The sequence below is a fragment of the Pteropus medius genome, unplaced genomic scaffold (assembly GCF_902729225.1).
Source record: "Pteropus medius unplaced genomic scaffold, Ma_sr-lr_union100, whole genome shotgun sequence".
NCBI classification, from domain to species: domain Eukaryota; kingdom Metazoa; phylum Chordata; class Mammalia; order Chiroptera; family Pteropodidae; genus Pteropus; species Pteropus medius.
The window spans coordinates 2,833,671-2,850,776 of record NW_024340696.1 but is presented as its reverse complement, the minus strand read 5'-3'; the positions used below and the strand labels follow the sequence as shown (position 1 = coordinate 2,850,776).

The window sequence follows — 17,106 nt, the reverse complement described above, 5'->3', positions numbered from 1 at the left end:
GAACCCAGGTAAAGCTCAATATTGGTAGTATTGACACAAAAAATAGACAGAGATCAAAGCAGCAGAACCAAGCCCAATAGTAGCCCCATGAGTTTACAGATACTTGAATTATGACAAAGGTAGAATTGTAAAACTGTATAAAAAAATATTGAATGTTTTCAGTAATTGGTGCAAGCTGAATGACTATATATATGAGGAAAAAACGGCCACCATCTCAAACCATGCACAAAAATTAATTCCAGGTGGATAGTAGTTCTTAGTGTGACAAGCAAAATAATACAACTCATAGAAGATAATATATGAAATTAACTTCATGATCTTGGTGGTAGTTAAACTTTAGGAGTATTATTCATAAAATAAAGGCTTGAGAAAGTGAACTGCATTACAAGTAAAAACATGTTTATCAAAAGGAACCATTAAAAGAAAGAAAATAAAAGCACGAAGTAGGAAAAGATCAGTAAAATATATAATGAATAAAGGACTTATATAAAAAAAATAATAAACAGTTCTTACAAAACAAGAGAAGACCTAATTGAAAAGTGGAAAAGAGACATTAACAGATACTTCATAAAGTGCATAATAAACGCCCAATAAACATATAGAAGATGAATCTCTTATATCAGAGAAATGCAAATTAAAGCCATAATAACACATACACAAATAAATTCCCATATGCAGCAACACAAATGAATGAATAGCTCATACAGAGCTAAATGAATCACCCAAATAAATGCTGAGCCAAAGAAGCCAGACTCAAAGAAATATATGCTATATGATTCCATTTTGAAAAAATTTAAAAACAGACTAAATTAACCTCTGCTGTGAGAAGTTAAAGTCAACCTCTGCTGAGGAGGATGAGAACAGTAATTGGGAGGAGGCACTAGGGCTCCTGGGGCATTGGGAAGTTTTTCTCTTTCCATCTGGCTGGTGGTTACATGACTATGTGTTCTGTGATAATTTAGGGGTACACTTATGACCTGTGGCCCTTTCTCTATTTACATTGTTAGACTGTAAATTAGTACATCTTTTTGTAAAGCATGATATTGTAATATATATATGTAAAATTTTAAATGTGCATGCCTTTAGATCTAGAAATTTTGTATGTGGTATCCATTTTGCTGAAAAATTTACAAATATGCTGAAATATGTAAACACCAGGTTGTAAACTGCAGAATTCTTTGTAAAATCAGAAAAGTTAGAAACAAATTCAATAGCTGTTTTAATAAAACATTCATATTACATTTAACAAAACATTATATCATATCTATATAAGATGTTATAAGATATATATCGTGAGGCACATATGTAACGATGATTGTACAGATGTTTTGAAAAGTATGAAATTCTATACCAACGTAAGATGCTCTTGTAATACTGTTCGATTTGTACATACATAGACTATACTTCTCTGAGTGAGGATAGGAAGGACTTTTCTATGTTAATCTCCCAAATAACTTCCTCAATAGAGCAAGAGTAAAACTGTTCTACCATAAAGGAGGAGAAATTGTTTTAATGCTTAATTAACCTAAGATATTGATATTCTTTACAAAGAACAAGTAAAACTAAATGAATACTGACATTTCTATTCCTGATCAAATTCCTAATTTACAGTTTGCAGTGTCTCATGTATATTCTTTCATTTGAATCTCTCAATAATGCCAGTATTATCATTATCTCTATTTTAAGAGAGATTATTTTATTTAGAAAGTAGCAGAGTTATAACTTGAAACCATGCTTTCTGATTTCATGTCATGTGCTCTTTATTTCCTTACTGGCTGCCTCTTAGGTTTGTTTTTTAACCTGGTAAGAAAAGGGAGACAATTTTTAGTTTGTAGATTCACGTTACATTTTGTTTGATATTCCTGTCAGTGAATTTTTAAAAATAGATGTAGGAACTAGAAAAAAAGGATTATTTCAAAATCCTTCTAACACACTTAAGAGTACTGAACCTAAGAGGAATGAAGTCTCCAATTGCTCAAGAAAAAAAAAGTAAAATCAAGGGAAGGAGCTTGCAATCGTTAGAGCCCTGGTAATTACATTAATAGGCAATGGATAGAAGAGATAAGAGCAACAAAGAGCCTGATTTTTTCCCTCTAAAATCAGATCAATAATAACACCATCTAACACTTACTGAGCACTTAGCATGTTCCAGAAACTGTTCAAAGCCTTCCATACCTTAACTATTTAATTCTCAGGGTAACTTTTTTGGTGGATATTATTCCTTTTTTTTTAAATTAAAATTATTGGGGTGACATTGGTTAATAGAATCAAATAGGTTTCAAGTGTACAAGTCAATAATATGTCACATGCATAATGCATTGTGTGTTCACCACCCAAAGTTAAATATCCTTCTGCCGCCCATTTATCCGCAAAGATATATATGCACTCCAATGGTCACAGCATCATTGTTCACAGGGGCCAACATATGGAAACAACCAAAGTGTCCATCAATAGATGATTGGATAAAGAAGATGTAGTACATACAGACAATGGACTATTACTCAGCTAAAAAAAAAGATATTATTCCTATCGTAACATGAAGAAACTATGGCACAGAAACTGATTCTTTGAGAAGGTTTTAATGGTAAACTTAAAAATCCTAGAACTATAAGTGGAGAGGAAATATTATTATTCAAAAGACTGGTTTTAAATGAAAAGAAAAAGCTCTGAGGTTTCTCAAATGCTATCTACATATAAAGAAATTAAAACATCCCATTTCCATTTGGAATGACCAGTAGTGCTCCTACTACTATTCACTGAATTTATAAAAAAACAACAACAACAAAAAAATCTCTGAGATCATAAAGCCATTGTACAAAACTCTTATAAAATCAAAGCACTGTCTTTCAATTACATTGCTTTTCTCAGTATTGCGCAATGCTTCTCTCTTCACTATTTCTACAATGTCAACTATTCATTTTTAAACAAGTTTCAGAAGTAGGGAGGTTAACAAGTTTAAGTGGTCCAAGTGGACTTTCAAAGCTGCCCAAAACCACTAAATAAATTATCAAAATTTACACAGAAACACCTTGCAGACATAGTATTGCACATGCACATGCATAAAAGCACACACACAAACAAACATCCCTTACATGAAGGGATGTGCCCAAAGTTCTTCACTACCTACAATTCTGTTTCTTGATGAGGATGGGAAGAAGCTTGACTTGTCATCAATGAGGAAGAGTTCCTGGCGATGTCTGGTGAATTGGGCAGTGAAATATTCAGGATGAGGATGCTTCACATTCCTTGGAAGCTTAAGAGGCCCAAGTATACAGCTAAAGGGGATTGTCTCAGGTCGGGGAATATCACTCTCCTTAATAGGCATTTTGATTCCCAATACTTCAGCATAAGTAGCTAATACCTCCCAGGGGGCATGGATCTTGACAAAATAAGTTTTTCCATCTTCAGAGTTCTATATAAAAAGGAGGCAAAACAACAGAAAGCTTACTGATCTGTTTGTTACTGAATTAAAGAAAAGAAACAAAATTGTATAAAATCGCAAACAAAGCTGTCACAACACTTTCAATTTATTGACATTTTTCAGCAAAACTTTTAGAAGGGCAAATGCTCAGAACAGATATATACTGTATATTATATTTACAGATACATGTATATATGTTTTATATATGTGTATGAGAGAGACAAACAGAAAGACATACAGAAAGAGACAAAGATACAGAGAGAGACACAAAGAGAGGGAAAGAGATAATACATTTAAAAATAAATTTCAGGGGCAATGTACAATAGCCTGAAATTCATAGATACATATGTTCTTCTGGGAAAACTTTTAAGTGTTTAGTTACTAGCTATGTGCTCAGAATTGTAGATAAGGTACATGAGGGATACAAAATATAAGATGCATTCACTCTTTTTACCCAGCTTCTACACCTAGAGGAAGAACTTTAGATAATAAAGGTTCATTAAACAGGAGAATAATTATGTTATAGATTGTGTGGTATAATACATACTTATTAATTCAGTAAAAATAGGGATAAGAAACAAAGAATATTAATTTAACTAAAGAGTATTAGCGTTTTGTGGACAGAGTGGGATCTGAAATAGGTCTTTATAAAAAATTTTGAAGGAAATTCTAGAAAACTAGTAAATGGCAGGAGGTTAAAAAAAAAAAAAAGAACTTGGCATATTTATGAGGAGAAAAATTACCTTGACTTAAACAGCAGTTGCACTACAAAATAGCCAGGTTAACTAGTTAGGGTGCCAGATTACAGGCAGCCTTCAAAATGAGAGAGATATAAAACAAAAACCATGTGTTCACTTTCTTTATATCCCGAATAGAATTATTTATATCTACTTTTAAAGTGTTCCATTCATCATTTTATGTGTGTGTGTGTGTTTATTTTAGGCAAGACAATACCTGGTTGACCTCACAGACTGCAAGGACTTTGTCAGCTTACAATCCCTTATTTTTTATTTTTCACTCCTATAGCACCTGGTCTTCCTAGGTGGTCTCCCATCCAAGTACTAACCAGGCCCAACTCTGCTTAGTTTCTGAGATCAGATGGGATTGGGTTTGTTCAGGGTGACATGGCCGTAGGCTCATTCTCTTATATTTAAAGCAAAGACCAATTTATCTGAGCAAGCATAGGCATTATCATTCCCAGTGTTCATATCTGTAGTCAAAAAACCTGTTGTATTGCTCCCAAATACAAAGTTTATCCATTCAAGAGCCAGAATAGGAGAAAACAACACTTAAAACACCAAGATTCTGGTATAAATTAACAACTACTTTTACCGTTTTGTCTTCAATTTCCAACTCAAGACCTGTTTTTCTGAGATTTTCTTCAAACTCTTTTCTTCTTTCCTATGGAAAAACAAATCAATAGAATTATATAGAACACTTTTATTTACACAATGATAGACTTGCTACACAATGACTGTGCCTCCAGATGATCTTCTGCCCTTCTCGTGGTTGCATATAAAAGTTTTTATTATCCCCATCTTCATTCCATGTACTGCTTTCAACTGGACTCTAATTCACAATATAACTATAAAAATCCAATATATCTTGGAATAATCTCCAGGAAATGTGTAAGATCTCTATCAGAAAAAAACTTTACTAAATAATATATAAAAAAAAAAAAACTTGATAAACAGAGACATATTATGCTCCTTCTTAGTTGGGGAAACACAGTATTACAAAGATATAAGTACTCTTCAAATAAATGATATATTTAATGCAATTTTAAGCCAAAATACCATCATGACTCTTTAATCTTGAAGAATAGCTTCCCTCAGAAAAAAATTAAATTAAATTAAATGCAAATAATCATTACTCGCGGGATCCAAAACAATACATTGATTGTCAGAAAATCTTTTGGTTTTAATTATGATTTAAGTGTGAAAAATTTCATAATAACTGAAATTTTAAAAGGCTTCATTAGGATAAGACGGTCATCTTCAAATGCATTTCTACTTTGAGACATCTTCAAACTTAACAAGGAATAAAAGATAATTGTAATGTGTTCTTTTTCTCCACTTCCAATGTTTACTACAGATGAGAACGGACCTATGATAGTGGTGCAAGTTCTCCTTTCTCAGCTACCCTTTCATAGCAGCCCTTCTCCTATGTTACCAAAGTAAGGTGCACAGGAAACCAGAAAAAGGGGAGAGGGACGTTAAAACTATCTTAATCAGTACTGAAAAAGTGAGTAATTCTTCTCATTGTAGTAACAAATGTTTTTGTAATTTAGATAGTTGTCAATTCTGAGTTCAAAAAAATTAAAGGGAGGGCTAATAGGATTGTTAGTTTACAGACCATTAAACATTACTTTTATGATGAATCACTTCTCAATTTGTATAACCGAGTTCAAAAAAAGATTAAAACTGCTAAAACAATACTCGATTCCAATCTACTTATTATCTGAAAAAGCTTTATTTACACTACCATATATAAAAAAAACAGCAATTATGTACTCATACAATTGTAAAAAAATTCAAAATGAAAAAGCGTAAGGCTTAGACTGTTATAGTTAAAGAAATTAAAAACATTTCAATGTAAATATATATATTCAATGTAAATACATATATTAGTAGGAACTTGTGACTGAACAAAAATAAATAACTATCAAAGATAAAACATTTACATTAGGAAAAATTTATGTGGGCAAAGTAGAAAGAAAATTTTAGGTGAAAGAGAAAAATAAATGATATAAAATTTCAAGTGTTAAAAAGGGTTTCTACACATAATTTATTTTTAAATGGATGATGATGGGTGTCAAATTTCCATGGCATTTACTTTCTATGGATATATGCTAAAAAGTGATTTAACTGGACCATTTACAATAAAGTATAAGTTATACGCTTTGCTGTTAAAATGTGTGATGAATAATAGTAGATGAGGAAGACTTTTAGATGGATCAGGCTTTTGGGGCAAATTCAAGAATTCATTTTATACCTGCCAAGTCTGAGATGTCTATGAGATTTCCAAGTGAAAATACAGAATAGTCATAAGGAAAAGATGTATGGACCGGAAAGGCAAACTTTGGGATCAGTACCCACAGGGTTTTAAACCTGTGAGACAAGATGTATCATCAAAGAAATCAATGCAGATTGAGAAAAGAAGAGGATTAGGAACTGGGCCCTAAGGCGTGACAATAGTAAGGGATCAGGAAGAAGAAAAGATTGAGAAGGAGCAACTAGTGAAATAAGAGAAAAAGTAAGAGAATGTGGGGTCCTGGAAGCCAAGTGAAGACACAGAAGGGAATGATAAACTGTAGCAAATGCTGCTTATAATAGTTCAAGTAAGATGAGGGTTGTGGCTTAATCACTGGTTCATTTATATGAATATCAGCAGAGTGGTTGAGATAGAGCCCTGATAAAAATGGTTTTAAGAGAAAACTGATCAGAAGAAATTTGAGAAATGAACAGTAGCTGGCAGGGAAACTGACTGAGGGAAAGATTTTGTTCAATTTTTTTTTTTTTTAAATATGGAAGAATTAACAGCTCATTTGTTTGTTCAAAGAAATGGTCCAGTAAAAAACAACGCACAATATAATTTAGTAGAGAGAGGAAAGACTTGTAGGAGCAATATTCCAAGGCAGATATACAGAAAAGAGTTAATATAATAGTCTTGAAACTGCTATCGTTAGAAAGCGAGATTGGCACTGGTGTCTGGGAACCTCGTTGTCTGGAGGGTTCCCTCCATTCCCAGAAATGATAAAAGTCACTCACTTTACCTTAACTGTATAAACAACGTAGTTTATGTTAAACAACTAGGATACATTCCTAGAAAGACCAAGTCAAAAAGAAACAGAAGATCTGAACCGAATGATTACCACCAATGAAATCGAATCAGTAATCAAAAAGCTTCCAAAAATAACAAAAGTCCTGGACTGGATTGCTTCATTGGAATTTTACCTAATATTCAAAAAAGAATTAACATCTATATTCTTCTCAAACTATTCCAAAAAATTCAAGAGGAAGGAATGCTTCTTAATTCTTTTTATGAAGCCATTACCTTGATTCCAAAACCAAAGACAATACAAAAAAAGAAAACTATAGGCCAACATCCCTGATGAACACTAATTCAAAAATCCTCAACAAAATATTAGCAAACCAAACTCAGCAATACATTAAAGATATTATACACCATAATCAAGTGGGATTTATTCCTGGGATGCAAAGTTGGTTTAATATCTGCAAACCAATTAATGTGATACACTACATTAACAAACTGAAACATTAAAATCATATAATCATATCAATAGATGCAAAAAAAGCATTTGACAAAATCTAGCATCCATTTATGATAAAAAACTCTCAGCAAAGTGGGAACAGAGGGAACATACCTCAATAATAAAGTCTATATATGACAAACCTACAACTAACATTATACTCAGTGGGGAAAAGCTAAAAATGTATTTCCTTAAGATCAGGAACAAGACAAGGATGTCCACTTTCACCACTTCTATTCAATGTAGTTTTAGAAGTACTAGCTACATCAATCAGACAAGAGAAATAAAAGGCATCCAAATTGAAAAAGCAGAAGTAAAACAGTCATTATTTGCAGATGATGTGATATTAGAGAGAACCCTAAAGATTCCACCAAAAAACTGTTAGAATTGATAAATAAATTCAATAAAGTAGCAGGATACAAAATTAATATTCAGACGTTAGTTGCATTTTTATACACTGATGATGAACTATTGGAAAGATAAATTAATAAAACAATCCCACTTACAATTGCATCAAAAACAATAAAATACCTAGGAATCAAATTAACCAAGAAAGTAAAAGACTGGGTTTCAGAAAATTATGTCATCGAAAAAAGAAATAGAAGAAGGTACAAATAAGTGGAAGTATATACTGTGCTCATGGGTAGGAAGAATCAACATTGTTAAAATGGCCATACTACCCAAAGCAATCTATAGATTTAATACAATCCCTATCAAAATACCAACGTTATTTTTCTGTGAACTAGAAAAAGTAATCTAAAAACTTATATAGAACCACAAAAGATCCTGAATAGCTACAACAATCTTGAGAAAGAAGAACAAAGTCAGAGGTATCACACTATCTGATATCAAACTATACTACAAAGCTATAGTAATCAAAACAGCATGGTACTGGCATAAAAACAGACACATAGATCAATGGAACAGAATAGAGAGCCCAGAAGTAAATCCATGTCTATAAAGTCATTTAATATGATGAAGGAGACAAGAATATACTATGGCGTAAAGACAGTCTTTTCAACAAATGGTGTTGGGAAAACTGGACAGACACATGCAGAAAAATGAAACTGGACCACTTTCTAATACCATATACAAGAATAAACTCAAAATAGATTAAAGATTTAAATGTAAGACCCAAAATGATAAAACTTCCAGAAGAAAACATTGGTAGTAAACTCTCTGATATTGCTACTGGTAATTTTTTCTGATATATCTCCTCAGACAAAAGAATCAAAAGAAAAAATAAACAAATGATATTACATCAAACTAAAAAGGTTTTGCGCAGCAAAGGAAATCATCAATGAAATGAAACGAAAATCTACTGAATGGGAGAAGATATTTGCCTACAATACATCTGAAGAAAGTTAATATCCAAAATTTATAAAGAACTCAACACCAAAAAAATCAAAAGATCCAGTGAAAAATGGGCAAAAGACCTGAATAGATATTTCTCCAAAGAGGACATGTAGATGGCCAATAGACATATGAAAAGATGCTCAAGGTTACTAATCAGAGAAATGCAAATTAAAACCATAATGAAATATCACCTTAAACCTATCAGATTGGCTATCATCAATAAATCAAAAATAAATAAATCAAAAAACAATAAATGTTGGCAAGGATGTGGAGAAAAGGAAACCTTCGTACATTGCTGGTGGGATTCCAAATTGGAAAACAGTTTGGGGTTCCTCAAAAATTAAAAATAGAACTACCTTTTGACCCAGCAATTGCAATTCTGGGTATTTATCCAAAGAAAACCAAAATCCTAGTAAAGATCTATGCCCCCCTATGTTCACAGCAGTGCAATTCACAATAGCCAAGATATGGAAGCAACCTAAGTGCCCATCAATAGATGATTGGACAAAGAAGAGGTGGTACATATAAACAATGGAATATTACTTAGCTATTAAAAAAAATAAAATCTTACCATTTGCAGCGACATGGATAGACCTAGAGAGTATTATGCTGAGTGAAATAAGTCAGACAGAGAAAGATAAATACTATATGATTTCACTTATATACAGAATCTAAGGAACAAAAGAAATGAACTAAATGAAAACAGACTCACAGATACAGAGAACTGGAGATTGCCACATGGAAGGGTGGGGTGGGGCTGGGTGAAAAAGGTGAAAGGATGAAGAGGTACAAATTAGTAGTTACATAATAGTCATGGGGATTTAGAGCATAGCATAGGGTATATAGACAATATTACTGTAATGGTTGTGTGTAATGACAACCAATAGTAAATTGGGGGGATCGCTTCATGGATTTTATAAATGTCTAACTTCTAAAATTTCAAATAAATAAATAAATAAATAAATAATGAGTAAATAAAGAAAAATAAACATATGATTTCCTTTGAGGACTATGAAATGTTGGTGTGTGCTAGACGGAAGATGACAAGGTGATCAGCCTCCAGTAAAACCCTAAGGCACTGAGTCCTTTATGATCTTCCCTAGTAGACAACACTTTACCTGTTACCAGAGGAATTAAATACATTCTGTATGATACATTCTGTATGTCTCCACTGAGAGAAAGCTCTTGTAAACTTACTCCTAGTGTCCTCTAGACTTTGCCCCATCTATCTTTTTCCCTATGCTGGTTTTGCTTTGTATTATTTCACTGCAATAAAACTCAGCCATTGAGTAGGACTATATGAGTGCCTCTAATAAATCACCAGACCTAGGGCTGGTCTTGGTGACTCCCAAATAGTAATAGAGTGATCACATTTGTCGACATGAGATTTAAGCTGGATAAGCAAAGGGAAGCTGTGGATATGGAGCAGCAGTAAAAATGTAGTTAAGATAATTGTATCTTATCAGGTCCTGGTGCAGTTGAAGGAAGAAGGGTATTGGTCAGAAAGATTCGAGGGTTTGGTCAGACATACAGATGCCTGGAATGAGATTATAAAGAGTCATAGATTTTACTAAGGACAAGTTTTAGAGGCGTGAATGGCTGAGTTAGAGACTATGAAAGTTACAAAAGGGAGTTCAAGGTACAGAGAGGTTAAGATGCCAAAATAATCATCTATATATGCATGGGATTACCAATCATTAAAAAATAAATATTAGTATAGAGAGTGAGAGTGAAACAGAAACAAAAATGGAAGATCCAGGGACAGATTAAGGACAGCAACAATGCAGGGCAGTGACAACTCAGATGAGATTTAAAGCTCAAGAACTTTAGAGATAAGGGAGAGAGAATGGACTATAATCAACAAAAAGATATAAAAAGGGCTGCCTGTTTTGTAGTTGCCTCATTCAGTTTCAGCTTTCAGTAACACTTCAGAAGTCTTTGACTTTTACAACATAATTCAACGGGAACATCCCTGTTAAACTACAGAATGTGCTCCTGTTTATTATTCCCATCTCTCACGTAAGTACTTACCGCCTTTACGTCTGTGTCTTTCTTTATTTCATCAACATAGGAAAGCACAAAATCAATTTGCCTAATTCCATCTCGAAAGAAGATAGAATCTTTGCTTTGTTTATCTTTTCTAAACTGTAGGAGACATAAATGACACGAGTTTAAATTATAGTTTTATTTTCAAATGGCAAAAACCTAATAAGGATTAGCTAAAATTTTGTCACTAATTTTTCTCAGTTCTGCAATGACAGGTGAAGACAAATAACCAGAGTTTTCATTAACAGAAAATTATGCTCATTTTAGAAAATAAAATTCCATAAAGGATATATATATATACACATACGTATTAAATAATACTCAAGACAAAACTATTAACAACACGCACACACAGCAAAAATGATGCAATTATACATACCAAAATAGAAAATGAATATATGTATATATTGATCCCAAAATGCATATTGAGAGACTTGTTATCTTCATTAGACAACATGCCAATTAGTTCAAAAAATAATTCATGGTAACACACTACTTTGGGGATATAATTACAGACCAATTAATGAATAGCACTATAAAAAGTAAACTTGTGATTAATGCTTAGACCAAGATTTCATGAGATTGCCACTTACTAACTCAACTTTTGAAGGGTTAAAATAACATAAACATGCAGTTAAAAATTAGGAAGCAGGTAGCTTTCCACTGGCTTCACTATAAGTAATCTCTCATGCAAATCTCCTTTCAACATTAATTTCTTAGGTGAGCCAAATCAATCCTTTGTTTAAAATTGTGTGATCAATTCTCTCAGAATCAGACTTGCAAATTCAATGTTCACATGTTGTATAGGTCATTAGTTCTTTCCCTTTCAAAACTGCAAAAACATTACAGAGTTGCAGAAAGAAGGAATTTCATGTTTGCGTGATTTGGTCTTCTTCATAGTTCATATGTAATATATAATACTTAGTATTTGGAATTTTCCACATATAATACTTAGAACGATGCAAATAGAGTATGCAGTAGATGTCAGTGATCTCTCTAACTCTGTGATGTAAAGTTATAGATAACTGTCCAATTGCTTGAATGGGGAACTAGATGTATTAAATTTTCATAACTGGCATTTATATTAATTTATGAGTTTATTTTATGATACTTTATGCTGTTTTTCACCCAAGTCAAGCACAACAGTTCTCCCATAAAAAGGAATCATTGTAGAACAGTCATGTACAAACAAGACAAAAATCTCATGTATGATCTGTGGCCTATGAACAGAGTAACTGTATTTTACCTATGTGAATGCACAGAGGATGTCTCAGAAAGAAGTGGCTACCAATACATAGGAGGAAATGAGTGGACAAATGGACAAATAAAAAACATTTAGGGAGTCTAATAATTAAATATTAAAATACAGTAACTCAAATTTTATGTCTGAGTTCTCTGTACCCCAGCCAAAGGACACGAAATTATCTCCCTTTTCCTAAAAGAAAGTAAAAGAACCTGAGAAAACTCAAACTGTTATGTTATACCTTGATTATAAATCACTAAAAAAAGTAAAAGTAAAGAAAACGAAAAATAATTTGAGTTCTCTTGTAAATCATAGTATTAACATATGAAAGCCATCAAAATGTGTGGAAGCCAACTAGGGCAGAAAAAAAATTAATTAGACTAAATATAATCAAAGCAAAAAATGAGAGAGAAAAAAACAATAATTGTTTAGCCCTAAGTCTGTGAAAGCCATATTTTGCATGCTAGAATATTTCATAAAAAAACAACAGATTTACATGTGCTCTTACTGTTTGGACAAGCTAAATCTAGGTCCACATAGAGTTCTGATGACAGAAGATGTGCACATAAAAATAATAAAAAGTCACACTCAAAGTATTTGACTATTTAGGAATAAACAAAGTACCTAGAAGACTAGTGACTCCAATAATTTTCCTGAGTGTTCAGTCAAAATGAGTATGTATACTTCTCTTCCCCCAAAAGCCAAAGGCTACCTAGGAAAACCCAAACTACTATCATTATGCCCTGCTCTCACTATAAACTGTAACATTTTTTAAAATACAGAAAAACCACTGGTAGCCTTACAAATCACCATCAGGTGCATGTCAGCTCTGCTTAGAAAAGAACAGCTGAAGCCAATGGGGGCAGAAAAACTTGATAATTTTTTACATATATCTGAATACTATGAAAACCCATGATTCTTTTGTTTTGCCCAAGACATGACATTAAGATCATATTTTTCAACGTGTATATGAGTTTGTATTTATATTTGCTTTGTTCTTATAAATGCCTATTTATAATGAAGCAAACATCTGGGTGGCTTTTCTTTGAATGAGGTAGTTATTCTGAAGTTCACAGACCTGGATTCCTGATGAGGGTTCGTAAACCTCTAAAATTGTATGTAAATTGCAAGTGTGTATGTATATGTGTGTATATATATGTGTGTGTATATGATACATACACACATAATTTTTTTAGAAAGAAGTTCCATAATTTTAATTGGATCCAAAAAATATTAAGAATCACCATTCTAAAATCTCGATTGCCTGTGGAATAGAAATCAATAACAAAGTCCCCTCAAAACAATACTATTCATTGGATTAAAAATGACTCGGATTGTCACTGCAGCCATCCAGAGCATAAGCAGCATCATTCAGCACTAGTTTTACCATAAGTCGTCGCTTCAGGAACAAATTGTATCGGTTTGCAGGCTGTGAAGCAACAATCAATAGAGAATTAGAAAATCCTGCCCAGGATTAAAGATTCCCCCCAAACAGACACGCAAACAAACAAACCCTCAGTATAATCACTCAGGTGAATACGAATGTGTATGCATGTGTGCAATATTTAAAGTTAGAAGATTGGAGAAGTTAGAAAAAAGGAAAGAAGAAAAATAGAAAGAAAACAAGAAAGAATAAAGGAAAGAGAAAAATGGTGATGGGAGGAAATTTAACTTTGGGTGGTAAAAACATAATGCAATATACATATATTATTGAATTGTACACTTGAAACCTATATAATTTTAGTAACCAATGTCACCCCAATAAATTTAATTAAAAAAGACTTCAAAGTAAATTTCTTTAAGTAACTTTAAATAACACAGTAACTTTAAATAATAACATATTTGTGGAACTAAAGCAGAAATGGGAGAGATAAAATAATAATGAAGAAAAACAGAAATAATGGAAATGTAAAGTAAAATAGGTATTGTGTTAAGAATGCATCTCTCTCTCTCTCTATATATATATGTATATGTAAACATACACACAATATATATATATAATATATACATCAGGCAAAGAAAGCAAAATTACTATAATTATAATTATACTGGCACATATGGTATGGAAAGTTTACCCAATAGTGTAAAATATTTCATAGCCTCCCAAAATATTGGGAGAAAAAAGGAAAAATCATTTAATTATTTAAATGCTGAGCAGTCTTCAATCTTCAGTTACCATGGCTGTTATTTTTAAAACACCAAGGCAATTATCTAAAAATGTCTGGAATAATCAATAATATTTGGAAGAAAACCAAACCTATGGCACAAAAAAGCAAGTAGGTGTATATTTTGTAGTATTATAAAATGATAAATAATCTAATAAAATTATCAATAAAGACTTTCAGTTCTTGTCATGCAAAGTTTTGCTTAGACTGTTGTTTTCCTGGAATAGGCTAACGATACCTAAGCAACTGGTGACTATTGCAGCAAAAACCCCTGCTCTGTAAAGTGATGAGCCTACTATGTATAGGCGAGTTAATATTGCTGTTATTTAAAAACACAACAGATACAAGAAAGATGTTGGTCATTGTATAAAGCATATTTTAAACTGTATTATTCTGTTGGGCTAAAATTTTTCACCTCAGCACTTTGATTTTCTTGGGATCTTTCATGAGATTCACAAGTTACTGTTTTCCTCAGATGTCTTCCCTAAGTTCATTACAGAATTGTTAAGGGAGATGAACAAATTGTACACTAAGGAGCCAGTCAAGGCCACATTATGACTTTTATTGGGTCCTGGCCTGTTTGCCTTCGTGGATCCCTTCCTCCATTAAAAAAAATAATAATAATAATATATATATATACATATATTTTAGTATAATACATGTTAATAGTATAAAACATAGTATATCTAATAGAATGTAATATATATAATATAGTATAAATTATAATATGTAATATATAAAATATAGTATAAATTCATTTTAAATTCTGATTTTAAAACAAATTAAAATTAAAGCATTTTTGTGGGCTCCAAAAAGTATCCTTGGCCCTAGTAGGCAGTGTCTCTTGTGCTTAAAAGACGTTGGCCCTGGGGTCATGGGTTAACTAAATACCACATTTAAGAGCTGCTCAGAGTGCAGGGTATAAAAAGTTATCTAGATGATTAGTAAAAAGGCTTTTGTGATAACTACATCTAATGTTAGGTTAGTTTGCAGCTTTTCCAATGTACAGGATATCCTCACACTATAAAAACTAATTGGCTCAACACCAGCAGCTGGTCCTCAAATAGCACTGATTTAGGCAGTTAATATTTTTTAAAACTTGATTTTAACTATATTAAGTGAGTATCACCAAAGGACTTGATGCAAACAGATAAAATTCTATAGACTAAAATTTTAGAATAACATTATACATAGATTTCCATTCTGTATTGAATATGTTCACTTTTTATGAAAAAATGAGTAACACTGAAACTAATAAAAAGGTATTTTAAAAATAATTTCTATTTCCTTGTTACCTCAGTAACTACTAGGTATGTTTATTTCAATTTTTGTTAAGCACTGAATTTTTTAATATGGTAAGCAACTATATTTAATGTGCACATTTTTATCACCATTTTTCACATTATAGTAAATCTTCACATAGTAGAAACTTTTCATAAACATAATTTTATCTATATAATTTCACTTCATTAAATTTAATCTAATTTATTTGTAAGAATATAATTTAGCGTCTCTTCTCCAGAAATAGAGTTGAAAACCTGTATTATTGGTGCTACATAGTAGGAGTTGTCAATGGCATCTTTCTCTTATAATATTCTTATTATGTTCACTCTTTATTCTTCTTCCTTTCTATGTTTCTTTTTTCTCACACCACCGTCCTTTGGCCATTTATGATGTTTTCAACAGGACTGCCACTGTGCTATAATAGCAAGCTGCACTTAAGAGGTGACTGACTGCAGCTCCTGTCTCAGCTACTAGATCATCAGTCAGAGATTAGCAGAGAAAATATAGTATCATAGACATTTCCAGACTGTACATTCTGAGAGAATGGAAATCAAAATAATTCATAGAGTTATACCATAACTCATTTGATGCTCTGAATTTCTAAGCAATAATAATAATAATAATAATAATAATAATAATAGTTACTCTTGAGACTTAGATTTCATATTAAAATTTACATTAATCCTTTATGTTAAGGATGTAGATTCTCAATATAAAAACTATAAAATCCAATTACTGAGTGAACCTTACACAAGTCCTAAATTTAAACAAAACCACAGCAATTAATTAGCAGCTAGCATATTTTGATTTCTTTGTGCCAGGTACTGTGTACTCTGCATGCTTAATAATATTATCAGGTAGATCCTGTTAACTATCAGCAAATCACAGTGAAGAAATATAACCAGCTTGGCACACCAAGGGCTAGGTAGTAGGAGCAGTGCACCCCTTGGTGCATGCAAAAATAAAATAATAAAATCAACAAAAAGTCAGTTACCAGCAAATTCTAAAAAACATTGTTGATATCGTTGATATAACAGCCCTGTCCAAGTCCTAAGCAATTGCTGAGCTGCTCTTGAGTTTTAATAATCCATATGTAAGTTTCAATTTAGTAAATGTAAATTTAGAGAATCTCCAGGATGTGTGATCCGATCCCAATATGCTGATGCTTGTGGGTTCAGCAATAGACTTCACTTTGAGAGTGTATGTGTAACTGCCTTGAGGATTCATGCTTTGGGTAGATTTCATACTCTCAGCCTCTGTGGTCTACATATTCTTATATTTAGACAGTAGCATCGAAATAAACAATAACAGCTGTGTG

The 17,106-nt window shown here is 32.2% G+C and overlaps 1 protein-coding gene and 1 pseudogene across 4 annotated transcripts in view; both read right to left on the bottom strand.

The window, feature by feature from the left end:
- Nucleotides 1-17,106, bottom strand: part of ANO5 (anoctamin 5) — an 81,216-nt gene that overhangs the window by 39,309 nt on the left and 24,801 nt on the right. For 2 of the 4 annotated variants that reach the window (XM_039865705.1, XM_039865710.1), the window contains exons 4-7: nucleotides 13,727-13,768; nucleotides 11,082-11,195; nucleotides 4,754-4,822; nucleotides 3,128-3,412 (exon numbers count right to left, since the gene is read on the bottom strand). In XM_039865705.1, the coding sequence (XP_039721639.1) occupies nucleotides 3,128-3,412; nucleotides 4,754-4,822; nucleotides 11,082-11,195; nucleotides 13,727-13,768 (510 nt within the window). The remainder of the gene's footprint in view (nucleotides 1-3,127; nucleotides 3,413-4,753; nucleotides 4,823-11,081; nucleotides 11,196-13,726; nucleotides 13,769-17,106) is intronic. The other 2 variants (XM_039865721.1, XM_039865731.1) reach the window with 1 other exon arrangement.
- LOC120609610 (uncharacterized) lies at nucleotides 4,439-4,557 on the bottom strand (annotated as a pseudogene).